The sequence below is a fragment of the Betta splendens genome, chromosome 6 (genome assembly GCF_900634795.4).
Source record: "Betta splendens chromosome 6, fBetSpl5.4, whole genome shotgun sequence".
Classification (NCBI taxonomy): domain Eukaryota; kingdom Metazoa; phylum Chordata; class Actinopteri; order Anabantiformes; family Osphronemidae; genus Betta; species Betta splendens.
In genome coordinates, this window is record NC_040886.2 from 9,705,475 (window position 1) to 9,732,376 (window position 26,902).

Sequence of the window (26,902 nt, forward strand, 5' to 3'; positions counted from 1 at the left end):
TTTATTTGGTTTAGTCTGTGGTATGTTTCACTATGGCTGATGGTAATAGATAGTAATCACTTTTGTATGTGTTCCTTCAAAATGTCCCTTGAAGGAGATCGTTACATGGCACTTGATGTGATGAACGTCCAGATGAGCAGAGACTCACCTTCAAGGTTAGTAGTGATGGTTAACATGAACGCAAAGTCACTTTCACTACTGTTATTCTGGATGCTGTTGTCGAGCTACAGCCGTCTCCTCCCACCTCCAATTTGCTTGAATCAACAGAAATTCCGAGTTCTGTTTTTGGTTTGAAAAGTTGAGTCTAAATCTAATGTGCGTTCTAGCTGAGTACTGAGTTGATGTTCTGCCAATGTCAGACACAGCATCTGTCTTAACAATAATAACACAATAAACAATACATACTGAGGACAATAAACAGCTTTACTCATAGACTTTAACATCAACACATAGAAATAAAAGTACAAGCATTGTGTATTTTAAGGCCATATACTTGTAGTCCAAGTATAAAAAGATGATTTAAGATGTGGAGCAACAGACACAGCACCAGTCTGTGACAAAACAAAGAATGACTTTCACGCAAGTGCCTGGCAGCTATTCACATGGGTTCTGGATGACTATCAACAGAAAGTCGTTCTCTGCACAGAGACAAGAGAAGAGATGAAAACACAGTTAAAATGAGTTCCATCTGTTCGTTCCAGTTGTCATTAAGTCAATAAAAGCAGTGTGACCCCGACACACTCACCTGGTGCCACCATGATCTCGTGCTTCCTGGAGCGGATGCGGAGGAAGGTGAGGTCATTCTGAGGGTCGATGTCCCTCACGGTGCTCCTGGCCTGTGTGGTGAGGTGCTGAAGAAGCCTTGCATACTGAAGCGTGGTGGAGTTATCTAAGGTTGTCCTCACAGGAATCCCTGAAACACAGTCACTCTGTACAGTCACACTGCATCCGGTACAACCTATTCTGTTGGGTTCTACTACTTTTTAACATACCTTCTGCATTGACGACTATTGTTCCAATCACACCTTTATGGGCTTCAATCCTCTTCAGTGTTTCCTCAACTTCAGCCTGATGGACAATGGTGATAAAAATTAATAAAACTTATATTCATGAATACACTAGATAATATAATACAAATATAATAAGATCAACAATAGTTTGCTTCATATATAAATAGCAGCTTAGCTTTTACCATTCTGTCTGCAAGCGGCAGCGGTCGTCTGTGAAATCCTTGCCTCCTATGTGTCTCGGTGTTGCCACGAGAAACGGAAGTGACGTCAAGAACAAGCGGAAGTGAATCCTATCCGTCATTGTGCGCTTGGTAGGGTTGTTCGTTTTGTCGTTTCACTGCAAAGATGCCGGAGTTAGCGGTGGAAAACGTGGTGGTTCATCCTCTCGTGCTGCTCAGCGTAGTTGATCATTTTAACAGGTCAGTGAGTTCTGGGGTTCTGGTTGGTTATAATTGTTGGCCGGGTAATCATCCAGCGTTACACAGCTAGTATGCTAAGCTAATGCTAGCCCTGCTGAGTCAGAGTCCCATTGATAGTGAATGCAGGCATTAGCAGCCTAGTTAGCTAGAAAACCTAGACAGTGTTTGCAAACATTGAGCGTTTACAGTCTAACTAATAAAACTATGTAATTTAATGACAGGATCTTGTTGTTTTCTGCTGATTTGTTCTACAGGATAGGAAAGGTTGGCAATCAGAAGCGAGTGGTTGGTGTCCTCTTGGGATCGTGGCAGAAGAAAGTTCTTGACGTCTCCAACAGCTTTGCTGGTAAGTGCCATTTTCCAGATCAAGGCACCAAATAGATACATTAAAGGTGCTTTGCTGAGTTTATACCTTAGTACGTGACACGAGCTAAGACAACAGGACTCTCGGATTTTCATGGTCTAAATTAACTGATTTTTAACTGTCCTTCCATTTTTAAGTTTATGTAGAATTCTTGCTTGGAGTTTGTATACTTCCTTTATAAACCGAGGATGTTAATATGGTTTATGTTAGTTTTACAAAGTTCTCTTCATAGCCACATATTAATGTTATTCAATGTTAGTTTAAGTAGAATGGCTCAAACATTGGAGACAAACACCAGTGAGAACCCATAAAGCTATTTATTATAAATATAATGGATGTTGTCTTTAAGAGGTTTAGGTGTAAACTATGTCATTAGGTAACTTTGTTCTTTTTAATTGTCTATTTTTTTGTTTCCAGTGCCATTCGATGAGGATGACAGGGATGATTCAGTGTGGTTCCTGGACCATGATTACTTGGAGAATATGTATGGCATGTTCAAGAAAGTAAATGGTACAGAACCACCTATGTTTTTATAATTAATTTATGATGTATGTTACTGGAGTTATACCTTTTTAAATAATTGTGTTTTTGTTGTTTCAGCCAGGGAAAGAATAGTTGGATGGTACCACACAGGGCCAAAATTGCATAAAAATGACATTGCCATCAATGAGCTCATCAAGCAGTATTGTACAAACTCGGTAAACTACAGCTTTTTTGTATACCAGCACTTTCTTTACAGGACCTTGTTTTACTCATGTTGCACTGATATCGAATAACTTAAATGTCTTTGTTTGCCCTGCCAGGTGTTAGTTATTATAGATGTTAAGCCCAAAGATCTTGGTTTACCTACAGAAGCATACATCTCTGTAGAGGAAATACATGATGTAAGTGAATCGCTGACAGTATTGAGAAAGTTAGAATACGTTTTACCCAGGGTGTGTGTTAAATGTCTTTCATTAATGACCAAGCATGAAGTGTTTCCTGGATGTTTATATAAACTGTTCCTTATTTGTAGGATGGCACCCCAACATCCAAGACTTTTGAACATGTCACAAGTGAGATTGGAGCTGAAGAAGCTGAGGAAGTGGGAGTAGAGCACCTACTCAGGTACTAGAAAGATGCAACCGTGGTACAGCTTTGCTATAGTTACTCATGTGAAACACACAAGCATACAAATTAATCCACAAATGATAGACTGATTTGTCTAATTAAATATGTAAATATGCCCACACTGATGTCTTAACACTCACTTTGCAGAGATATTAAAGACACCACAGTGGGGACTCTTTCGCAACGCATCACAAACCAGGTTCATGGGCTAAAGGGACTCAACTCAAAGCTGTTGGACATTCGCTCTTACCTGGAGAGAGTAGCAGCAGGCAAACTTCCCATCAACCACCAGATCATCTACCAGCTGCAAGACGTTTTCAACCTGCTGCCAGATGTAAATCTATTGGTAAGTTACAATCGCAACAGTGATGCTGTTGGTATATTATAAACATGGAATTGTCAACCCATATACATTATGTATCTTTTTTTTTAAATGTCTAACTAAAGCTTCTCAAGTGGGGACATATGAAAAAAATAGACTTATCTTGTTATAGGTTGTACATTTTTACTAATCTATACATGGGCAGCACATTCCTATTTTATCCACTGGAGGGCAAACGGAGTCAGGTTCAAATGTTGGTAATGTGGCCTTCAGCGGTGAACTGACTGTTGTTTTTATTTAGTGTTTATTCCATTTGTTTTTGTATCATATGACCTTGTGTTTCTGAACTTTTTCTTTTTCTGCAGGAGTTCACCAAAGCCTTCTATCTGAAGACAAATGACCAGATGTTGGTGGTATACCTGGCATCGCTCATACGCTCCGTGGTGGCTCTGCACAACCTGATCAACAACAAGATATCCAACCGGGACGCAGAAAAGAAAGAAGGGCAGGAGAAGGAGGAAGGCAAGAAAGAGAAGAAGGATGAAAAGGATAAAAAAGATGACAAGGACAAAGACAAAGACAAGGAGAAAGCAGATGGAGCCAAGAAAGATGAGAAAAAGAAGAAATGAGTGCTCTTGCTTTAAGGTCTTCTCTCAAATCATGCCGTTTTCATCTGGATGATGTTCTACTTTCTGCCTTCAGTCACAGCTCTGTATGTGGGTCTCAGGCTAAAACTAGGACTCTCTCTGCAGAATGATGTCATTTGAGATTTGACCTTTTGGTCACAAGTGGCCCTCCATAAAGACTGTTCTCCTCGTGCAGAGATGCTTCTGTTTTAAACTATGGAAATATGCTTATTCTGTTTTCATAGTTGCCATGGTCCTGATGCTTATGACATCTGGTTTTGCTTTTTTGTAAAATGGAGATCTTTTTGTTTCTTTATCACTCATTAAAGTTGGATCCGATTAATAGCTCCGTTGATGCGGTTTCCATTTTACTTTACGGTTGCTAAACTCAACAGACAACCTGTATTTTTTAGTGTTTATAATCACCTTTAATATGGAGGTATGTAGATAGCACACATGTAGAGTGTATGCGTTAAATAGTCCTCACGAGGCTGCAACAGTAGCAGTATAACATAATGCTTTAAAACTATCTGAACACAATTCATATTGCTTGATCTTATTAAAAGTAATATAGTTGAGGCTTGAACAAATTGGACTGAACAGAAAAGGGCCTTTTAAATGTGAATCAAACCACAAACATGGCCCCAGTTCTTTTATTGGTGTGGCTGTCTTGGTTTCCCCCACTAACTAGACTTCATGGTATTGGTACCAATACAATTATACTTTTCTTCTGACTGTCTGCTAAAATTGCGGAGCAACTGTGCACAGCAACATAATGGAGGATCAGTGCAAATAGTGTTTGTTCATATTTAGATCAAAGTCTGGGAGTTGGACTGTAAACTAGGTTTCAGGTCCCACACGAACAAACGAATCAAAGCAAGTTTCTTCCACTTCAGAAATACAGAAATGATGTGTCTAATCCCAAAAGGTGCTGAAAATATAGTCACAACCCTACAATTTCAAAAGGGCTCCAGTAAAACGTTATAAGTGAGCATCACGAGGACGGATCCAGCGCACATCACCCCACACGGAGCAGGAGGCGCTTTGACGGCACCGCTGTCCGCTGATTTATTTTTACAACTGCGTCATCTGCAGCTCCTCTCAGCGCATCTCCGCCGCCGCCGACACGCAGCATCCACTGGCGGCACAGGAAGTGCTCGAGCGCTTTTAAACCCCCCCCCCCCCCTCGCGTCTGGCAAATCAGATTACCGGGAAGGTAAAGTGGATTCTGACGTAAAGGGCTTAAAACCCCCCGGCGGAGGAGCATCGCGCGTGCGGCTCGCGCTCCGTCTGCAGCCAAGAGGACGGCAGCTCGCGCGAGCTCCGGTCAATAAAGACCCCCCCCCCCCCCCTTCTCCTCCTCCTCCTCCGCCTCCGCCCGTCGCCGCCCCCTCTCTCACGACCGGAGCATGACTCCTCACACGTTCCGCCAGGACTGAAGGGAGGACGAGGACGAGGACGACCCGCGCCAACATGGCTTCGTACCTGCAGGTGAGGTTTGCTACGCCGCCAACGTGCTGGTTTGGCGCGGCCAGGGTGTGGCTCCGCTCCGCGCGCCGCCGTGACAGCCAGCGGGGGGTGCGGGGTTTCTAGACGGCGTGCGGCTCGAGCTGCGCCGCGTCGGCGTTTGATGTGTGTTTACGTGCGAACACGCTGTCGTCACGCGTGGGGAGCGACGATAAACAGGTGGTTTCCAGAGACCGTGGGGGGCGAGCGTGGCTTCACTCGGCTCAAATGCACGTTATGTGTCGCTGCCAACTTTCTCCTTCTTCTTTTTCCAGATCGCCGATGACGAGAAAGGCCATGATCTGAATCTTTTCTGTATTCCCAGACATTATGAAAACGATTTGGACAAAGTGATCATCCCCCATGGACTCATCATGGACAGGTAAAGCACCATCTACTGTACAAACTCTGGAAAGTCCTCTGACACAGACACTGGTGTTATAGTGAAACCTGGTTATTTGACTAATCACTGAAGTCCACATTTGAATATGGGTTTAGAAGGAATGGAGTTAAACAGTGACCTCACCCCTTCTCCATAGGAACAGTAAAGTTATTCACCACTTCACTTATGAGACGTGTGTGTGTGTGTGTGTGTGTGTGTGTGTGTGTGTGTGTGTGTGTGTGTGTGTGTGTGTGTGTGTGTGTGTGTTTGTGTCCGTCCCGTGGTCCAGGACAGAGCGACTGGCTCGCGACATCATCCAGGACATGGGCGGACACCACATCGTGGCTTTGTGCGTGTTGAAAGGCGGCTACAAGTTCTTTGCAGACCTGCTGGACTACATCAAAGCACTGAACCAGAACAGTGATAAATCAGTGCCGCTGACGGTGGATTTCATTAGGGTGAAGAGTTACTGTGTAAGCTGCCTTTTCTCATTCCTTTGCCAGGAAGTCCTGGTGACTCATATGAGCTCGACGAAGCCCAAATGAGAACGTTTTCAGATCCCACAGTGTGGAGATTATTAATATTTAAATGCATAAAAAATAATGTACAAAACGCTGACAAATGGCACTTTGTTCCTGTATCCACCAGAATGAGAAGTCCACCAACAGCGTCAAAGTCATCGGAGGGGACGAGCTGTCCCATCTCGCTGGCAAGGTTTGTCAGCTAAAAACACGTCTGCAACACTACTTGACTGTAGAAGGATTTAAATGTATATAAACAAGCTGTTAATTCCTTTGCAGAATGTTTTGATTGTGGAGGTAAGAATTTTAACTCCATATTTGGGTGGAATCACATCATGATATGACGTTATGCCAAAATTGACTCACTTTAAAAACCCATATATTTCACAAGCGTTGTGTAGAAATCTGTAAAGCCTTGTTTAAGTGTTTTGCTCATCCCTCCAACAGGACATTGTGGAAACGGGACGGACGATGCAGACGCTGCTCTCACTGCTGAGCGAATGCAATCCCAAGATGGTTAAAGTTGTGAGGTAGGCACCGTCTGAGTTTACGGTCCAACGTGTCCCACATGATTTCTACACCTCCGCTGTAGCTGGATGCCATGTGTAGAGTGCTCTTAGCTAATTGAGGCGCTAATGTTACCGTAGGAGGGAGCAGCTTAAGAGATAATCTACTGCACTGTTAACTGCACAGCGGAGTCTCTCATGTATTCCTGACACATGAGCGAAATAGGAAATGTGTTTAAGTGAACTGTGTTTCCCACTCAGGGTTTTTTACATACAGAAGAGCGATAGTGACATCATCAATAGTGTCAATGTCAATAGTGCCATTTATAAGTTAGGATGACATCAATTATTGATTTCTCTTCTAGAGGCATTTGTGTGTTAGTTTTCCTTGTTTGTCGTTCCAGTCTTCTAGTGAAGAGGACCCCGAGGAGTTCTGGGTACAGGCCGGACTGTGAGTATCTCTATGCTTGCATTACATTAAGACCTATTATAAGTTTGGTTCATTAATGCATGGCAGAGGTCATTCGGTGTCTGCGTGTGGTTCTCTAGAAGGCTGGCGTGGTGCTATTTTTAAATGCGGCGTTTTCCATGTAGGATTAAAATTAATTGCAGGAAAATCTTCTCCAAGCTGGGCACCTACTCTCCTCCGCTCGCCTAATGACCCCTTGCTCACACTCTCGCTGATTGTGTAATGCTTTCAAGTTTGCGTCTGATAATCTCTTTAAGATTGTCCCTCAAGGACAGCTGTTACTATAAGCGTTTTAACTTCCCGCCACACAGCACTGGCTGCTGTGTGCAACGTCGCACAGCAGCAAAAGAGCAGTGGATGGTGTTTTTACACAGCATCTGATTGCGGTAATAAAGCAGAGCACCTCCCACAGAAGCACTGATGTGTTTGTGATCTGTCTCTTTGTTGCAGACATCGGCTTTGAGGTACCGGATGGTTTTCTGGTGGGTTATGCTTTGGACTACAATGAGTACTTCAGGGATCTCAGTGTAAGTTTGCTGCAGCCGTGGAGAAATATCTTATGAGGCAATAACTATGTTTTCATACAGTACAGTGTGTGTCTCTTTGTATACAGATTTTACACTCGTCTGATCACATATCCGTTGTATTCACAGGAAACTTGGCAATAAATGCACATCATACAGTTTATTGAACACAATTCTGCAACTGCATTTTTTAATAATTATACAATTTTCCCTTGGCGCATTGTGTACCTGTGTGTACCAACCCTTCTCTTCTCATTTCCTTAACAGACATGACATCAGCGTCTATATTGGCAGCGATTCTCGAGTGGCAGCTCTAAATGACAATGTTCTTTCTAGACAGGAATTAATGACGTTATTGTCCTCTGATTCCAGCACATCTGCATACTGAATGATCACGCTAAGGAGAAGTACAGAGTGTGACCACGCTTGGCAAGACTGGGACCACTGTGACCCTCCTCAGCTTTGCTGTGTTTTCAATCTTATTTTTCTAAGAAATCCTCAAAATGTGACTTAAGGATTGTAAATAAATTCAAGAAGCACATTTCCTTTGCCCCCGACAGAATGGGATCAATTATGTATATTCCGGATATTTTGGTTGTTAATTTTTTATTTATTTATTTATTCACTCGTGTATAAACTTGACATGTAAATGACAGTTTTATCTTAGGTACAAAAAATAATTTCATCAATTTAAGGAACAGGTCTGAAGCTTTATGTTCAGTCAGATGATAGTTTTTCGTTGTTGTTTGTACATATAACGCTGACATGGCCAATGACTAACCTGGAATGTACTGTATGTTTTATTTCATATCTGATGTTCGACCTGTTTAAAGCAATATTACCATGACGCACGGAGTCGCCTGTTTGTGTTGCACTGCCCCAGTTTATCCAGAAGAGGGCGTAACGATAACTAAGCTGTTCAAGTAAGACGTCGGAACGCGGCTTATGCAGTCGATTATATTAATTTGACACTTGTTAATTAAATTAATTTCGGAAGCAAACGTATAATCAAAATGAAATACTTGCTAACTAGCTTGGGCTCACATCGTTTAGTTTAAACCTAAGGTCAAACGAGCCGCAAAAATTCTGAATGACCTACTTTAAATTAGTTTAATTTACATTAGTGTCATTCGGGATAAATATAACAGGTACCTTGTAGCTTGAGTTTACTAGAGCACTGCATTCATGAATTTACACGTAACCGACTGCTTAGATAACATTGGGGTTAGCTTCTATGCTAACTTGTCGATTTGTGATGACGTCAGTTGTAGCAGACAACTTCTAAATGAACCCTTTTTCATTTACCTACGCGAGGAACTGATTTACGTGATGCTGCAAGTCATTCGTCTCCTTAACGGGCAGGAAACATCGCACAGATTATTTATTGTGTGTTGATGCTTTGGAGCATTTCCTGTGTTTTTTTAGTTGTGCTCTTCCTGTTGTCAGAGCGAACAGGTGCAATGAGCGTTAAAGAGGAGGCGATGGCTGTTTTAAAGCAGTTCGACATCGGGGACAGGTTCTCGTACCTGAGGTGGCTGCCTAAAGCGTCGGTGCTGATCCCACTGTTGGAGAAGAATGGGCGGCTGTACACACTGTTGACCCTGCGGTCAAAGGAGGTAAGCAGCATAGAGGCACCCGGGTGAAGGAATCTGGTGCCTTCTCTTTAACGCCTGTCTGCCTGCCTGCCTGTCTGTCTGTCTGTCTGTCTGTTTGTCTGTCTGTCTATCTATCTGTCTGTCTGCCTTCCTTTCTGTCTGCCTTCCTCCCTGTCTGTCTGCCTGTCTGTGTATCTGTCTGCCTCCCTGTCTGTTTGTCTGTCTGCCTGCCTGCCTCCCTGTCTGTCTATCTGCCTGTCTGTCTGCCTGCCTCCCTGTCTGCCTGCCTGTCTGTCTGTCTGTCTGTCTGTCTGCCTGTCTGTAGCTGAGAACCAGTGCTGGTGAGGTGTGTTTCCCCGGTGGGAAGAGAGACCCCAGTGACAGAGATGATGTGGACACCGCTCTCAGAGAGGCAGAGGAGGAGATAGGTCTGCCCCATGATGAAGTTCAGGTGGTCTGTACATTATTCCCTGTCATTAATAAGGTAGGAGGACATTGTAACTAATTCACGCTAGCTTTTGTTTCCTGCCACCTCACACTGTCACACCTTCTGCTCTTCTACCAGAACGGTCTGTTGGTGACCCCGGTGGTCGGCTTTATAGAGGAGTCCTTCTGTCCCTGTCCAAATCCAGCTGAGGTCAGTGCCGTGTTCATGGTTCCTCTGGACTTCTTCATCAGTGACAAGGATCACAGTTCTACCTATGGCGGCACTGGGATCGTGGGACCACTGCACTCATTTTACTTTGTAGAACCAGAATCAGGGAACCAGTATCACATATGGGGCCTGACGGCTGTGTTCGCCATCCTGGTGGCTGTGATCGCTCTCAGGAAAAGACCAGAGTTCAATATTAGTTTTAACCTGACGGACCCGTCTTCCTACTTCCAAAAGCTGCTCTACAAAAGGATCAGTAAACTTTGACCAAGCCAGTCACCTACTGTTAAAGTAACTAAAGCTAGACCTGGTTAAGGGGATCAATCACACTACATGCATATTTGTACTGAGACTTATTTTTAACACTTTGAAACAGTATTTTCCACTGGGAAGCTCCAACTAGAACAAACTCCCCACTGCGGGACTATTAAAGGTTTTCTTAGTGACAGTGGGATACAAAGGAGTCAAATCAAGAGGTTTAGATTTTTATTAATTCATTTAATGTAGCAGCAAGATTACAGATAAACAGAAGAGTATACAAATGTCCAGACCAAGGCAAAGTACATGTTAATAATAGTTTAGATGTATGGTAACACACTGGGGTTGACCTTTATCCCTACTGCAGGGTTTTAAGGCTAGATACTAAAGCTCAAGCTACACAGAACGAATACAACCGAACTGTTGAATGTGAAATAGAAAGCGAACTAGGAAAAGTGAGCAAACTGATTACACACGAGATACAGCTCACACTATTGGCAATTAACGGTTAATTTGTCATGGTTGCTCCTTTTGATCAAGCAGTTCACAGCAACAATAGTAATGTTGAAAAGCACATCAACACAAGAAAGCGCTCCATGAAACAATCTCCACTGTCTTGTCCCTTTTACCTCACATGTACAGATCTCATGAGGCATGAAAAAAAAAGGTCTAACAAAATAACCTAGTTGACGATTCACTGCTTAAGCTGCACAATATCAGGTTGAGAGTAATCACGGATATCTTGTGATGGGTTTTCAAATAGACAATAGATAGACAATATTAACACAACTATATTGGATGGGCTGTGGGTATGCTTGTCTTCTGGAAATAAGGTTGAATCACTGAAAATTGTTTTGATGTTAAACAGTCTTGGAGAATAAAAGTGACAAAGAGCCAAGTTGTAATGAAACAAAAGGGACACCAGTAAACACAGCACAGTAACGGTTAAGTTATCAAGGCACACAAAGTTCTGTTGAAAGCATCACAATTGTAATTCAAGATACCCCTGCAGTATATTTCACATTTAAATATACATGGATATTCATTTACATGACTGAAGGACAAAACCAATATCATGTATAGATTTGTGTGCTATCTTCACCCATATTAAATCAAAGTTTCACAACGTTTGTTCAAAGCGGAAGTGACGATTTGAAGAGCAAGACGGAGCATCGTGGATCGCTCGAAAATGAAAACAAACGGAGGTGACGAACGTGAATTTACACCACGAACCCAAGATGAACCAACAAAAGTACAGTGACATCAATGACAGTCGGTGCCACCCCGCCCATCCCCCGGCCTCCAAAATATATGTCCTCTACAACGGCTATTGGTCCGATGTTAGATGTAGAGCGAGCTCTATGTCCACACCATGAGGTAAATTTACATTCATGAAGGTGAAGTCACAGGGAGGCGTTCTGTGTTGGTATGGCTTTAAGAGGCATTATTGTTCCGTGCTTCCCCGGCAACATCATGTGCTCTTAAAACTCCCCTACCCAGGAGGGACGGAATGCTCGGAAAGATCACCCCTGCGCGCTAACCTGATCTACAGTTAATGGATAAGTCAAAGTGCCATTTGAGATGGAGGAAAAGAGAAAAGAAACCTAGCCCATGCTTTACATTGTACAGTTTGGATAATGTTAAAACACTAGAGTTAAGTTTTAACATCTGCTCAGCGTCCACTTCAAAATGTCATTCACACACACTTCACAACAAACCTGCGCTTTAGTTCAGGAACACATATCAACAATGATATTCTGTGCTACAAGCATCAACCAAAAAGTTTAGTTTTACAAAAATACATTTTGATAGATGGATACAAAAATTCTAAAAAAGATAAGTTACTAACAGGACAAAATAGTATCACTATGAAAATGTAAACGACGTAAAGTTGCTATTAATGTTTCAAATTTCAAAGTCTGGCTTGCTGATGATGCCACATTGGCTACTGTTAGGATATGGAAAGCACAGCAGTGTTGTTCTGCATCAAAAAGAAAAAAAAAAGAACTGTATCTGTGGAAATGTTAGTGAGAAGTACCTTCCATGACCTATAGTAAAACCTGCACAGCGTGCTGAATTATCTCAGTAAAAGCTGCATAATTTATACGAGCATGTAAAAATATGAGTAAACATCACGAGGGCTTTTCACAACAGGAGCTTTGGTTCGCCCGTCGGACCACACGGCCACAGCCAGCCCTCCACTCGGCTCCGCTTCAAACGTCAGCGCTGTCGGTTAGTAGAACGTACTAACGTCCCGTCAGAAGTGCCCTCCACTCCTGTACATAGCACCGTAGGCATGAATCAAAATGGCGCCTCCACGTAACAGATTTCTTTCATCAGTGGGTCCCTGTTCACCACGTACGGAGCGGGTCATGGGTGCCAACTTTACATGGTACCAACACCGAGACACAAACTTAAATATCTCAACACAACACAAGGTAAAAGTGACAAGATTTGAACAGTAAATAGTACAAATAGCGTAATGAACTAAATCCTTCAGTTTACTGGACAGACAGTGAATCAGTTTTGCGTTTGTGTTCTGCCAGTGTTCCAAACACAAAGGCCTAGCTACCACCCCAACACTGAAACGAGACTGCTTTTTGTGGGAATGGCTGTTTTGGGACAGACTCGACTGGACCATAGACTGGATACAAAGAGGGATTCAACAGTGAGCAGACGTTCTATACAAAGTTATCCCACACCTCAAAAATATTCTGACATGAGAAAAATGTAAAAATGCTTGGTAAGATGTTTTTACCTTTAACAAAGACAACTTGTGTCTGTTTTCTCTTTTTTTCCCCTAACTGGATGTTTCAGAGTATAAATTCACCTGGGTCAGTAGAGAGCTGTGGACGGATATAAGGATTATCTGGTTACACAAAAGAGGTTATAAAGTGCTTGAGATAAAATGTTTATAAAACCACACAACACTCCATTTTCACTAGTGGAAAGCTTCTCACTATCCACATTGAATTGGTAAAGGTTACCAAGTTCTTCAAAACAAAAATATACAAACTACATAGTTGAACGCTTCTTAAGATTTCACTGACAAAGCTGCTGCAAACCTAGCGACGAGGCCGAAACCTAGAAAAACACTGGTAGGTGCCCAATGAAAGTCACATTACGTGCCAGGTTTCATCCTATTAGTGAGGGTTTCATCCTGCCTCCTCCTGCATGCGACCGTCTGCCCTGCAGAGCCAATTTGCAGTTCATTTTCTTTTTGTTGATTGTAGTCTGATCAGCTGCAGACTTCAGCCACGCCAGCAAATTTGATGGAGGCAAAGGGTTCTGTATATGAGCCCAATTTGATCGTCTTCACTCTTGGAGTACGATTTAGCAAATATATAATTGAGAACATTTTTGGCGTAAGCAAACAATAGATTTGAATAATTGCAAAAGAGCTCATGTTCTTCATGGCATAAGAAGTCTTAATGGAGTGGCTGTGATCGCTTTTATGCCAGGAACTGCTTTCACGGTCGCTCCACTTGATGGACAGACAAAATAACTCATCGCCTCACACATCTGTGGAGGAAGTGAATGCTTGAAGGTTGCAAACTCCAAAAAAAACAAAAAAAGAACAACGGAATTCTGCCTACATGTACGTCTGACAATTATGTGCAATCTGATATTCATGGCTGGCTGTTTCATCCACTCCGCTCTTACAGCCTCATTCACATTACTATTCCCGTGTCACTACAGCTGACATTCTTTATTCCGTTCCATGTTCCCACCAAAGACGGCAGGTTTCAACTCCTCTCACGCTCACATTATTAAAATACTCTAACACTGCATTTTTTTCAGATTAAAGCAGCTATTACAGGCCCCTCTGATCCTGCATGAGGGACAACAAAAGCAAATTTGTGAACTCCATGACAAGGCTATAATTAGTGATAAATATTAGATTAAAAACAAGGAGTTAGATGAGATTATAATTTGGTGGTTTAGATAAAAGGGGAATTTAATTCCTAAATATTTTAAATTTTTTGTGGCATTGGCACAGAACACCATGCACCACCATTGTGTTTTTTTGATGTTAACGTGTTCCTTCCAGCTACATATCACTCGCTCTGCTTAGTAACCACAAGGTCCAAATATTTATCACTGCTTCTGTAGACTTTCCAGTAGGTCCTCAATTTTATCCATGTTGGACGATGCGGATATCGATGCTTGCAACTGATTCTGTAAGCTGCTCTGCATCTGCGTCTGCATCTGCATTGGAGCAGGCAGGCTCGTTTCTATGGTTGCCTCTAAGCTGGACTGCAGATCCGTTTGCGGGTTTGTCTGCAATGCATTTTGCAGTCTGCTCTGCAAGGCATTCTCCAAGGTGGACTGCATCTGGGCTTGGAGGGTGTTTTGCATGCTGCCATGCATGCTGGCTGGCATCGAGGAGGCCGCCTGGGCTATGGGCTGGTCCAGCAGAGGCTGCATGTGGCCAGCATTTTGGGGCTGGCTCGGAGCTGGCAGAGTGGGTCCAGAAGAGTTGAGCAGCTGCGGTGAGTCTGAGAAGAACAGGAAAATATTTGGAGCAATGCAGGAAATATTTAAAGTACAACTCAATGGTTAAGGCATAACAGCGCTATAAAATGTTACTGTACTTCTGACCTAGGGAAGACTAAAAACACTTACCATTCTGGATGCCAAACACAAACAGATTGGCTTGTCCTTGTGGAGCCACATTTCCTCCCACAGCTGTCTGGAAGAGCTGCTGTGGGGGCTGCTGGCCCGGATTAGCTACCACACCCATGCTACCCTGGACCACAAATATGGTTGTGCTTGCTGCTGGAGCCTGGTTGCTCAGCTCTTGTGAGCCAATGCTGTTCTGCAGGCCAGACAGGGACGTCTGTGGCAGGAAGAGCTCCACAGGTTGACTGCCTGAGACGCTGTCAGAGCTTGGTCCCACTTGCATTGGCTGCTGCTCCTGGAACAGGCTTTGCTGTGGGTTCCCGGTGGATGTGGAGTTGCTGCCTGACGAGCTCTGGTCTTGAAAGGACATGGGCTCTGCTGGGTCTTGCTGGGTGATTCCAACGCTGATGCTACCCATTGGGGAAGGCCCCTGGGTCTGGGTGCTGAATAGAATAGCTGGTGGAATAGCCTGGGGGTTAAGATCTGTGGCGCAGAGGAGGAGGCCTGTCTGCTGAGGTTGGGAGAGTTGGTTCTGAGGGACAGGATTTGCTTGCGAGTGGTTTGAGATACTTTGGAACAAAGCCCCCTGCTGGCCCATTGGCAGCTGTGGTGGCTGTGGTTGATTCTGCTGAGAAGACTGCTGCTGCTCCATCGGGGTGCTCTGTTGCTGCATCTGAGAAAGCTGAGCTTGGGGTTGGTTCTGAAAAATGGATACTGTCTGGGGCTGGCTAGCAGAGGTCTCCATTGAAGAGAGGAATGCCAGCTGCTGCTGTTGTTGGGGCTGAGGGTTGGAGGACAGGTAAAGGGCCGACCCATTGGGCTGCTGCTCTGAGTTGAGGCTGCCACCAGTCAGAACGGTTAATGTATTCTGGAGCAGGGTGACCTGGACCTGTTGTTGGGAACTTTGGGTCTCAGCCATTGGCCTGGGTGTCTGGAAGAGCTGCTGTGGGGGAGACGTGTGGGATGGAGGCTGTGCAGGAAAGCTCGGCTGAATGCTGAGGAGCTCTCCAGCCTGCTGAAGCAGAGACACGGACTGCTGGACCTGGGGGGAGGTGTGGATCTGGGGCTGAAGCAACTCCGCCTGTAGATGCTGCTGCAAATTCTTCAAGACCTCTTGCTCTTGTAGTTGTTGTTGCTGTTGTAAGCTGCTCAAAGCTTGATTTTGTTGTTGTTGTTGCTGCTGCTGTTGTTGTAGCTGAAGTTGTTGTAAATTGGTAAGAATTTGATTTTGTTGTTGCTGCTCCTGAAGCTGAATATTGTTTAGGACTTGTTGCTGATTTTGTTGCAACTGCAAATTCTGTTGCTGCTGTTGAATATTTTCCATCAGCTGCTGCTGCTGTAGTTGCTGTTGGTCTTGTGGCTGCAGTATTATTTGCTGTTGCATCTGTATGTTGCTAAGGACTTGCTGCTGCTGCTGCTGTTGTTGAAGGTTGCCAAGGATTTGTTGTTGTTGATGCTGTTGAAACTGATGCTGTTGTTGTTGCATTTGCTGTTGTATCTGTAGCTGAGTAGTTAATGGACTCTCTGTAGTTCCCAGTCTAAGACTGTTCATGTTCTCCTGGACATGTTGCTGGAGCGAGTCTGCAGAGGGTGCTGGGCTGTAAAGCACAGAGTTTAGTTGCTGCTGAGCTACAGCTGCCTCCAGCACCTGCTGAAGTGTGTTCCCTCCAGCCTGTAGCTCCCTCACCGCCCTCTCTAGCTGAGTTACCCCTTCTTGGGGGAAAAGGGAAACCTGTGGCTGTTGTGACTGGGACTGAGAAGGCGTTGCCATTTGAGGCATTGCCATAACCACAACTCCACCACTACTGCTAGAATTTTCAGGTGGCAGACTCTCCTGTGGATCTCTGAGGAACTGCTGAGGGACCTCTGGGGTCACCGGGGGGATTGTGGTGTCTGCTGACACTGGGAACGAAGGAGCAGGGGAAATTTCTTGCTTTTGTATAATGCTGAGTGACTCCAGGCTAGGAAAGACAGGTGGCGCCTGGGAAAGGTCCACATCTTCAGGTTGTAGGGGCATTGGGTTTCGAAAGGAATCTCCAGTGGAAAGAGAACCAGGGCTGAGCTCCAGAGTCTGCTGTACGGAGACAAGCGGATCAGGGTCCGACTGAAAAGAGAGGAAAACAAAATTTTACCACTGCATTTTTGAGGTAGATATTTTAAAATGTACCCCTTTGAAAAAATACCTTAAAAACATCTGTGGGGGGTGGATTGCTAGACACCTCCATAGGCGTGTCCTCTTGTTTAGAAGACTGAGCAGAGCATTCAGTTCGCTCAGCAGACATCGACTTCATCTGGCCATCAAACAAACAGGCCTCAACCAGGGAGGATCCCTCTGTTTTAACCGTCTGGATATTTGAGTTATCACCTAAGGGTATAAACAGGGGAATTTGTTATAGAACTTAATAAAAGTACATAAACTGAGTGTGTTGCACACATCTATGAACCTGTAGTCATGCATTTTGAGTAATGAAGCTAAAGACCTATAATTCTACAGAATATATCAATGCAAAATTTCCAATGTAGTGAACTCTGAAATAATCCAACCTGTGTTTGAACTAGCGACCGTACCAGAGTCTGGAGTGTAAGTGAAGGGCTGGGCCTCATGTGATCTACCAGCGTTGGTCATCACAAAAATTCCCACAGAAACAGGAGCAGTGATTGATTGGTTGTGGAATGGAGGAACAGTCACTATCAAATGGTTCTGAAAACAGATTTAAAAATTAGTCAAAAATTACTACAATCACATTTTAGTGTAGTCAACAAAGGCACATCTCATAGTGCTTTTGAGTGTAAATCATCCAGAAGGATTTACCTGATGGAATAGGTCCATGTCAATCTTTGCCTCAGCTTGCCAGGAACTGTCATCTATAAATGAAACTTTGTCAGATCTCTACATGTATAAACCCCTGTGCTGTCAATAATAACTAAAATGCTGGCTACACACCTGCAATGTTCTCCTGAACAATAACTTTGGTTCCTTTCAGGAAGTTCTTTCCGATGATGAAAACTTCCTCTCCTCCTCTCACTGAGCAGCTGTGGAGACTCTTTTTCAGGATCTCTGGCACTCCTGCTGGTTGGGCTGGGGAACAACAACACTATTGAATTTGCTAGAAGGCATAGTAGGAGATAATAATTGAATGAAGATTTGAATGTAATGAGACCTGAGCTCTGAGTTCATGTCATGCCGGAACTACTTACTGCAGAGAATGGGTGATGAGGGGACCTGCAGTGTGAGGACAGATCCATCAGGTTGGGGGATGTTGACTCTGAAGGTCAGCCTGGCGCGGGTGCTCTTCTTCTTCGACCCGGCCACACCAATGCGGGCCTCCACATCTGCATTACGAAGCTTTAAAATTCCTACACAGTCCACACTGTGGAGTAGCACAAGATACACACACAAACACAACACAATATTAATTTCTTTAACACTGTGTGGGTTTTATTTAATCCTGCATTATCCACACAAAATAATCCCTTACGCAAGTGTCATGTCATTGCTGGGCTCTAGAGGAATCTCAATAACAGTGGTGCCCTCAATGTCCACTTCTTTGCAGGCAGTGGTGTTGCGTCCGGTCACTCTGCAGGCCTGGTAGAAACCGTGAGGCTTTACTCTGCCTGCATCATTCGCTACGAACACCTGTAGCACAACAGGTTCACTCACGCCCTCCAGCTGGGGAGAAAAGAAACAAAAACACATTGAAAAGTGCAGATGCCGTTTGCATTTGATTAACAGAATTATTTACTTTCTAGTATCTGTACTGTTATATGCACAAACAAAAAAACTATTTCAGTGATGCCATCATAGAAATAAATAAAGCATCTGTATTCCACATTCTAAGTAGTCAGTGGTTTTTGTTGGCTTTAGCTTCAACTTAGTGGCTAATTTTACTGTGTCAAGTAGCAGCCAGTGGCCCATCTTTGTCAAACCTTGACAGTGGGGAATCCTTGTTGTGTGCGGTCTTTGACAGAACCTCTGCTGCCCTCGGTGAGATAGCGAGCTCTGTGCTGGGTCTCTGGCTGCACCAGGATCTTTAGCTCCTTCCCATCACTTTTCTGCGGAAACTGAGCAGAGAGTGACCCACTCTTCACAGCAGTCCCCGACTCAAGAGAGCTGAAGGGCAGAGCAAAAAGTAAATAAATCAATCACATGAAGGCATCAATATGCAAAAAAACGACCACCTTAGGTAGAACTACATTGTACTGTATTCCGACAGAAGGATAGATATTCCCTGAGGTAGGGGTTACGCCACCTTGCCATGGCACTGGTCTTGTCTGTGCCCAGCTGAGAAAGAACAAAGTGAGGGGCCTTGGCGCTGTCGGCATCAAACACATCCATGCTGTCCTCCAGGGGAGCAGGCTTGGGACCGGGCCGCTGGCAGGGGGTCCGTTTTCTGGATTTTCTCGGCACCTCTGTGTTGTCATTGTAGGATGCAGAGCTGACCAAGCTGAAGTTGGAGACAGAGTCATCTGCCCACATGCTGCTGCTGTGCTCGGAGTCTGGACCAGGTGGACCAGAAACAGTGGGCTCCTCTTGGCAAGACATTTGGCTGTCATCAAACAGGTCCTCAGGTGGTGGGGATATGCTCAACACGGGCCTCCGCTTCGATGGGGTGGTTTGAGGCTGCTGGACTCCTAGTCCTGACAACACTGCTGACCCCATGTCTCCAGTGGGCGCTCCACTGGTGACTCTGCTGGGGCCAGACACACCACCCTCCATTTCTTGCATCTCTGAAGCTCCTGCTCCATCCCCTCCAGTGGAGTGGAGATGCTGGGGGACCTGGAGATGGTCTGAAGATGAAGTAGAGGGGCCAGTGGACGGGGCTCCGATGGCCAGGGAGGAAGAGGCGGAAGGATTGGAGGTGGAAGAGGTGGCATCTGCAGTAGTATATATAGTTAAATTAGTTAATATAGATGTTCAGCACAGAGCAGGCTAGCAGTCCCATTCAAGCAGCTGAATTTGTGCATGATTTGTATTGATTTCCCCTCTTCCCAACTCTAATTTCAATAGACTGTTGTGGGTTATATGCTCTCACTGTGCATGCGAGAGCTGTCAAGCACTGGTCAATATTCTGAAGTTAAAGTTGAGAAGGGTACTATAGGTCCCACAATATTTTGATTCCTACAAAACCTCTCTCAATTAAAATCAATGTGACAAAACTGACATGCTTTGTTTACAAAAACAAAAGCAAGCTATAAATTGTTACATACACATTGCCAGAAAGAAACAGAACAAAATCTGGTCAAGTTTTCTTGTACAGCCAAATTTTTGCAAGCTGGTAGTGTGGCACCAAATTCAAATTGCCAAGGTTTTCAGTGTTACAGTACAGTTTGTGCAATGTGCATTCAGTAGTAAACAGTAGTTTGCGCATGCCAATTGGAAGATTTGGTTGGGACTGAGCGTAGCCATGGAGACAGAATAAACAAGCCTCTGACCTATGGAGCAGTGAACTGCAGACCATTTTATATGCAGACACTCCCTGCCTCAGAGGGAACTTCCTGCAATAAAAACGAGACAGCCAATGAGCAACAAGAGAGCTGATCATTCAAGACTCAACTTCTGTCAATCAGTAAATTGGATGAGTAAATATAGTGAAGGAAGGAGCTTTGAAGTTGATCTATTGACACTGAAGCACGTGTATTTGGTTAATGATAATCTGTAGGACATAACAGCTGTCATGCTTTTGGTCAGCACTGCTTGGGGCCAGCTGCGGCAGACAGATATTGAAAAGGTAGCGTTAAGAAAAGCGCTCTCTTCAACGTGACTGTTGACCAGTTAGTTGTTGTATAGATGAAACTCAAGACTATGTTTCTTTTACAGTAGTGGCTGTTGTTGGCTGCCCTCAACCATGATCCAAGATCAGACAATAATCTTTTGGCTTTCAAAAATATATTTCTAACCTAATGACTGCCAGGGGCAATGTTACGGTTTCAAAAGCAACTGTTAATTACTGAAAATGTCAGCTGCTTTTAAACCTGTGAGCAGATTAAACATTCAGCAGCCGCTAAACTTAAATTAATTATCAGATGACCTTTTGCCGTGTGTGTGTGCGCGGGTGTGTGTGTGAATGATGTGCATTGCCATTTCTAACTTGGGGCTTATCTTCGGTGGAAAGCATTCATTTTAAACTGGTAAAAAGCACATTCTGATGTCATTTAGAGAGGTTGCTTGAGGAAAGTATGTGGGTGAACAGCCCTGGTATTCAATAAGGCCTTATTGCTTCTCTAAAATCAAACCATTCTACTGCCTAAAATGTCAGGGACACACACACACAAAAAGAAGAAGAAGAAAATGGAAACGTGCTGCCAAAGGATAATGAAGATGTCTTTGGGCCTATAACCAGCATTACATTTTTCAAAAAAAAAATACACAAAAATATATTCTGTTTTTAAAATACCCAGTTCTGTAAAGAGAACCATTTTGTGAATAGCTGCTGGTAGTTACTGCAGATTGGATATGAGCAGTGCATCTTCCCATGCTGCTGTTAGGACAAAACAAGGACACACAAAACACCTTAACCAGCTAAGAGGGACGTCTCAGACGGCCACCGTCAAACAAGCTAGTGGCCAATTATGACCAACAGCCAGAATGTTATTTAACACTAGTTCCACAGCATTCTCGTGGAACCAAGAAAACCCGCAGTATACATAATAATTACATACACATATACTAACAGACCTTAAAAACTATAGCTGAAATGTACACGCCCATATTAACTTAAACAGTTCAAACAGTAACTGTTTCACAAATGATGAAGTTGTCCTCAGACACCCCAGATATGAGCATATTAGTTTGTTTTCACCCCCACTGACTTGGGGAAATAGGTTGTCAAGAGGAAACTGATCCCAGATCATGGTTTTCATAAGGTTAAGCAGGTAGCTCACCTGAGGCCACGGCTGTGGAAGGGGGAGGCCCTGCCTCTCCCCCACTCTTCTGACTCATGGTGGCTGTGTTGGTCTGAGAGGACGACGGCTGAAGCTGGAGCTCTTTGGGGAGGAGGTCATATACTGATTCTGCCATAACAGATGAGTGGAAGAAAATAAATTACGGTTACTTCACAATACAACAAAACATTTTTACTAATAACTACCCCACATTTCTCATAACTTTGGTTTCAGCAGTTCTGCTTTAAGTTCTCACAAATTTAACCCTCTCAAACACATTTGTAGCTCATGTTTAACATCAACTCTCCTTAATAACTCCTAGCCAGCCAGCCAATAAGCAGTTATAGAAAACTGCCTGAAGATGCAGCACTAACAATGTAAATATGCTCTGAAAAAATGCACTCAACTGATTCAAACAAGACATATTTAGGAACAGTCTATCTATTTCTTTTATAAAATAACTGGGTCGACAGGGTTAATTTAATTTCAAATTATTGTGCTAAACTATTGCTGCATCACGCTTGAGTGGTTGTTGATTTCTTGCTTCCTGTGCAACATAAGTAAAGACAATCGTAGAATGAGACTGAAAGCAGACATGGGTCGTCATGAAAATCTTTTCTCTTATTTACCACATATTTATCAGCCAAGGCTAAACAATGAAGTGGATGTTATAGTAAACTAAATTAGAGCCTAGAAGGGGCTTACTTCAATGAAACCTACAGCAATACTCCCTGACATCTGATTAGGATTCCTGGCAAACTCATCAAGCCAACGCAGCAACGCAAGCATAAGCTGAATTTAATGCCAAATAAACACATGATTAGGTTGTCTGGTTGCTAGGAAACAGGGAGCTATCAACACCCTGACATGGATATTTCAGCTGTGCATTGGCAGCACCAAGCATGTGTAGTAGTTATCTGATACACAGCTATGACTTGGCACTAGCACAATGGTGAAACTGAAATGACACATGATCTTACACTTCTGTGACTGCTTAGATGCTGAAGGAGTGACAACACAAAGTCACCACAGTTACACAAAAATGACACACTGTCAGCAATGTTAGCAATGAACAGAGACAAGTTAAAAGTACTGATCTGAGATCCTCTGTGGCCAATTTATCCCAGCCTGTGCCAAGAGTAACACATGCATGATCAACCCAATAACGCTCTGTCTGCGTCTGTTGTGCTTTGTTTATGGTGTGAAGAGAAGAGTGTCTTTGTGCATGGATGGTTTGCAGAGTGACTACCAACACGACATGACCTCAGTCTTGACTATAGAGCCTTTCACATCGTCCATGATGTGACTTAACAGTCCATTTCAACCTGCTTGAAACTCCCTTTCGGTAAGTAGGACAATTGTGTGCATTTTAATAAAACTGCAGCACGTCTGCAACAGCAAGTACACAACAAGCAAAGTTGTATGTGGCCAGGAATAGAATCAAACCACCAGAGTTCAAAAGGACAACAGCCTAACTAAGTACATAAGCTGCATCCTTCTATGCGTGCCCCAACACTGCTAGGTTCCCAATGTCACACCAACACCCAGGACTGATCATCTTTGCAATCACAAAAGTCACTAACGATGCTCAGTTGTTTAACTCAGACTGTCTATGTAAATGCAGAGCCTGGATTTGTTAATGCACTGTTTTGAATTTCTTTGTGAAGCAAAACCTGCCCAAGGGGGAGGCAGTATGAAAAACAATGTTTCTAAATATAACTAATGGCCTTTTGATTGGTGAATACTTGGTTGCACTGAGTGTTCTGACCTGCAACCCTGATCTTATCTAGACATGACCTGGAGGAGCTGTGTGCAAAGCACTTGAACCAGACCTTAAATGGACTTCAGGCAGCCAGTTCTCTGGTGCAATGTCTACATAATGTCCAACTGGGCATTTGTGCGTTGGAACAAATCAATGGATGACGTACTCATAACAATGAAGTAGGAGAGGCATCTCTAGCTATTCCTAGCACCTAGCGAATTCTGCTATAATCAGGAACATCTTTTAATAAAAAGATGCTAAATAATTAGTGAACGCATCTGCAGAGTTCTGAGTGCAATTAGCAAGCAATTATGTTCTCCTGCAATAGCTTTTCTCCACTAGCTCCCTAGACTCCTTCTTCTTACTTACAATGCACTTAATGGTAACACACTGTCTTATTCTAAAGAGCTTATAGTTCAATAACGTCTTGACTGAGTGCTGGTCTACTTGTGGTTCCCAGAGTTGCCAGGAAATAAGACACAGAGCCTTTTGCTTCCAAGCTCTTCACCTGTGGAACCAGCTCCCTTCTGGTTTCAGAAGCAGTCACCCATTTTACTATTAAGACTAGGCTTGAAACTTTCCTTTTTAATAAATAACCAAGTACGTCTTTGGTTTAATGAGGAATGACTTTAAACAATGACAAACCATTAAAAGAATACCTTGAATAATTAATTCTACCTACACCTTTAACAGAAGGAAGCTTCAGACAGAGTTACTACAAAGATATTGAGCTAGTCCTGGTTCAGATAAACCTTGAAGACAGTTTAAATCATCCTATTGTTACAAAACCAATACTGGATAAGAAATATGTTCAGCTCAGTTTCCTTTACGGAACTCAGGTGACATTTGGGTGAGGTTATACACACAGATCTACATGCCCATCAGTGTATGCCCCCACTCCAAAAAAGGCTGCCAGACTGACTTTAACCTACACTTAGAACAATTAAATGACCTCATCTCATAGCTATGCACTGCTCGAATTACACGTGCCTTATAAGCTTTGCCAAATGGCAGGGCCACCGGCCCATTTATATTTTTTGCAGCTGGCTTAGGACTAAGGCGGGGGAGAACAGATGAACGCACAATTCACAAGGGCTCTCTTTTTGTTGCAGATGAAAAAGAAAATACACAAACCAAAAACACATCTTTGTGCCCACCAACAGCTGTTTTAATTACACTCTCGGGCACGCAGTAATATCCTGAAGCCAGAACACAGACAATGGAGCTAATCGCTGGCAAAGAAGACGGTTTTAAACATTTACATCAATTAGTTTTTACCTGAAATATAATTGAAGGAATGTGTGGTTGTTGTAGAATAACATTTGTCCTCAACAGAAGAGTTGAACTTGTAGCAAAGCAAAAAGGGCTAGCTAGTTATGCCAAAGTCTGCCACTTTGATACAAACGAAGATATAAATAAACTGCCATCATGTGACCGTGGCCATATGGCAGGCTCAGCTGAGACTTTCAGGGTCACAGAGCGTTGCTTTCTGCCTGGCTCACGAGCATCCCATAGACAGCAGCCACACAGATGTGCAGCAGGGCAGACAATGAACAGGTACAGCGCAGCAGTGGGCAGTAGTGCTGCAGCATTTGTTCACCACCAGTAATCTAAATTTAACCTAGCAGAGCCAGCCCAGCCGTGCACCTGTTTACTAACAAGTGCATTTTGAATTTAAACCATGCATCTCAAGTTACAGTCACCAGTAACCGATCATACAACACGCAGGATCTGCTCATTAATAAGAGATGGCTTTAGAGTAGCCGGCGTTGAGCGTCAGACTGAGAAAGTTTTTAAACATATTAAGGTGACACGCTTGTTAATGGACGAATTAACCCAGCGTCAAAGCGCTGCTGAAAGCCAGTACAACCCTATTAACCCAGCTGACCACAACAAGAGTTAACGCTCTAGTTCCTACATGATGCAGCAGCACCCGCCTAATAATAACACAACAGTTGGCTGACACGTGTCCAAAGCCTATTACTGACAGAAAACACGGTGGCCTGGCGGCGTTCTGACAGGGAAACGAGTTTAACTGCATAAAAAGCACAGAATGACTAGATTAAGTTACACCAATGTTAAACAAGGACAATTAACAAATCCACCAGTGCACTACTTTCCAGTCTCGGGGCGTGCGTGCGCGTGCATGCGCGCGCACATAAGAACACACCTCTGCAGAATCCGACAAAGACTTAAATACGATAAACCCCTGAACAATGTGAAGGGTAGAGAACGACCTCGCGTAGCGTTAGCCCTGGGTAATAAGGTGTATCCAATATGATGCTAACCAGCAGTAGCCTAAGTAAGAACACCTCGAACAGTAGGATCTCGTGTGTCCAGTAGCCTGATGTAGCGTGCTCCTCAAAACATGACAACGACAGCTAACTAGCCAGGTAGTCACCAATGCAAATGCAGCTAACTTAGCTAGCTAGGTTGGCTAGGAGCAGAAAATAAGCTAACCTCTGCTAGCTAGCAGCTTAACGTGAGACATAACATTTTATTTTTTCCACATTTAGCCAGAACGATACAGGTTAGTGCCCAAACAGCAGTCTTTATTAAGTAAATTCTTACCTTTTGAGTATAGTGATTTAGGGGAATTGAGATCGAGATCCGAACTAAAGAGGGATATAAAATCAGAGGGCATCGCAACGCTTCATCGAGGGGAGGGTAAGCGGACACTCTAGTAACGTTAGAGACGAAATGGACGCTCTTGGCCAATAAATAATGCGTTTTACAATCGGAATCTTTAATAAACAGAGTACAACATCAAAATAATCTCAAAGCGACGAAAAGAAACTTTCAGTAAAATAAGACCGTTATCTAGCACGAACCACGTAAGTGTCCCTTTGCTAAAAGGAGACACATTTCACGCTACGTTGAGACAAACCATGGATATGAAAACTGGATACCAGACTAAAACATGGCGGCCACTCACTTGACTGGAAACCTCTCGCCTGGCGTATCAGCTTGAAAACCTTTTCTTTCTTCCGGGTTTGCTTCCGCGTTGCGCAATTTACTGCACCTGCGCAAATGCTTTTGCGCCGCCCCTAGCAAATAATAAATTTACAGCTATGTGTTAAGCTTACTAAGGCGAAAATTAATATTTTTAAATGAGAATATTTGATGTCAATGATTGATGCCCTTTGTGAGATATTGTTTTACCAATTATCATAACAAATATCTTCACACAGTGTTTCATTATGACAGTACAAAAAACAAAACCAAACTGGTATTTACTGTTAATTTGACACTATTCACATTACCAAAAAATGTTTTTGCTCTCAATAAAGTCAAATGAAGAAAACACTCCTGCAACATCTGTGAAAAAACACTCCACATTTCATTGTGATTTAATCAATGTGCTTATTGTC

The 26,902-nt window shown here is 43.4% G+C and overlaps 5 protein-coding genes across 11 annotated transcripts; 3 read left to right on the forward strand and 2 right to left on the reverse strand.

Annotated features, from left to right (window-relative positions):
* Nucleotides 1–402: 402 nt before the first annotated feature.
* Nucleotides 403–1,258, reverse strand: LOC114856880 (dynein light chain roadblock-type 2). The gene is made up of 4 exons (XM_029152730.3): nt 1,193–1,258; nt 993–1,068; nt 746–913; nt 403–638 (listed from the first exon to the last, which is right to left on the reverse strand). The coding sequence occupies exons 1-4, from the start codon at nt 1,193–1,195 to the stop codon at nt 595–597; spliced, it is 291 nt and encodes a 96-aa protein (XP_029008563.1). The 5' UTR covers nt 1,196–1,258; the 3' UTR covers nt 403–594.
* Nucleotides 1,259–1,288: 30 nt separating this feature from the next.
* On the forward strand, nt 1,289–4,196 carry psmd7 (proteasome 26S subunit, non-ATPase 7). Its single transcript, XM_029152721.3, has 8 exons — nt 1,289–1,429; nt 1,684–1,775; nt 2,211–2,303; nt 2,394–2,491; nt 2,597–2,677; nt 2,809–2,900; nt 3,051–3,249; nt 3,591–4,196. Exons 1-8 carry the CDS (start codon nt 1,356–1,358, stop codon nt 3,852–3,854), a joined length of 993 nt encoding a protein of 330 aa, XP_029008554.1. The 5' UTR covers nt 1,289–1,355; the 3' UTR covers nt 3,855–4,196.
* Nucleotides 4,197–5,075: 879 nt separating this feature from the next.
* Nucleotides 5,076–8,606, forward strand: hprt1l (hypoxanthine phosphoribosyltransferase 1, like). Of its 3 annotated transcripts, none has more exons than XM_029152729.3 (9): nt 5,076–5,342; nt 5,633–5,739; nt 6,029–6,212; nt 6,388–6,453; nt 6,540–6,557; nt 6,708–6,790; nt 7,171–7,217; nt 7,686–7,717; nt 8,132–8,606. In XM_029152729.3, the coding sequence occupies exons 1-9, from the start codon at nt 5,325–5,327 to the stop codon at nt 8,177–8,179; spliced, it is 603 nt and encodes a 200-aa protein (XP_029008562.1). In that variant the 5' UTR covers nt 5,076–5,324; the 3' UTR covers nt 8,180–8,606. The 3 variants fall into 3 exon arrangements, with proteins under 3 accessions (XP_029008562.1, XP_029008561.1, XP_029008559.1); XM_029152726.3 differs by having other exon boundaries at nt 5,090–5,342; nt 7,686–7,762; XM_029152728.3 differs by lacking the exon at nt 6,540–6,557 and having other exon boundaries at nt 5,085–5,342; nt 7,686–7,762.
* On the forward strand, nt 8,550–11,158 carry nudt7 (nudix (nucleoside diphosphate linked moiety X)-type motif 7). 3 transcript variants are annotated; one of them, XM_029152724.3, is made up of 4 exons: nt 8,550–8,682; nt 9,206–9,375; nt 9,680–9,838; nt 9,920–11,158. In XM_029152724.3, the coding sequence occupies exons 2-4, from the start codon at nt 9,220–9,222 to the stop codon at nt 10,271–10,273; spliced, it is 669 nt and encodes a 222-aa protein (XP_029008557.1). In that variant the 5' UTR covers nt 8,550–8,682; nt 9,206–9,219; the 3' UTR covers nt 10,274–11,158. The 3 variants fall into 3 exon arrangements, with proteins under 3 accessions (XP_029008557.1, XP_029008558.1, XP_029008556.1); XM_029152725.3 differs by lacking the exon at nt 8,550–8,682 and adding an exon at nt 8,689–8,907; XM_029152723.3 differs by lacking the exon at nt 8,550–8,682 and having other exon boundaries at nt 8,689–9,375.
* On the reverse strand, nt 10,476–26,457 carry nfat5a (nuclear factor of activated T cells 5a). 3 transcript variants are annotated; one of them, XM_029152719.3, is made up of 12 exons: nt 26,103–26,457; nt 21,770–21,898; nt 19,138–19,762; nt 18,815–18,998; nt 18,367–18,557; nt 18,086–18,258; nt 17,832–17,966; nt 17,700–17,752; nt 17,456–17,588; nt 17,071–17,252; nt 14,891–16,991; nt 10,476–14,763 (listed from the first exon to the last, which is right to left on the reverse strand). In XM_029152719.3, the coding sequence occupies exons 1-12, from the start codon at nt 26,173–26,175 to the stop codon at nt 14,363–14,365; spliced, it is 4,380 nt and encodes a 1,459-aa protein (XP_029008552.1). In that variant the 5' UTR covers nt 26,176–26,457; the 3' UTR covers nt 10,476–14,362. The 3 variants fall into 3 exon arrangements, with proteins under 3 accessions (XP_029008552.1, XP_029008551.1, XP_029008553.1); XM_029152718.3 differs by having other exon boundaries at nt 17,432–17,588; XM_029152720.3 differs by lacking the exon at nt 26,103–26,457 and adding an exon at nt 20,321–20,383 and having other exon boundaries at nt 17,432–17,588.
* Nucleotides 26,458–26,902: the final 445 nt, after the last annotated feature.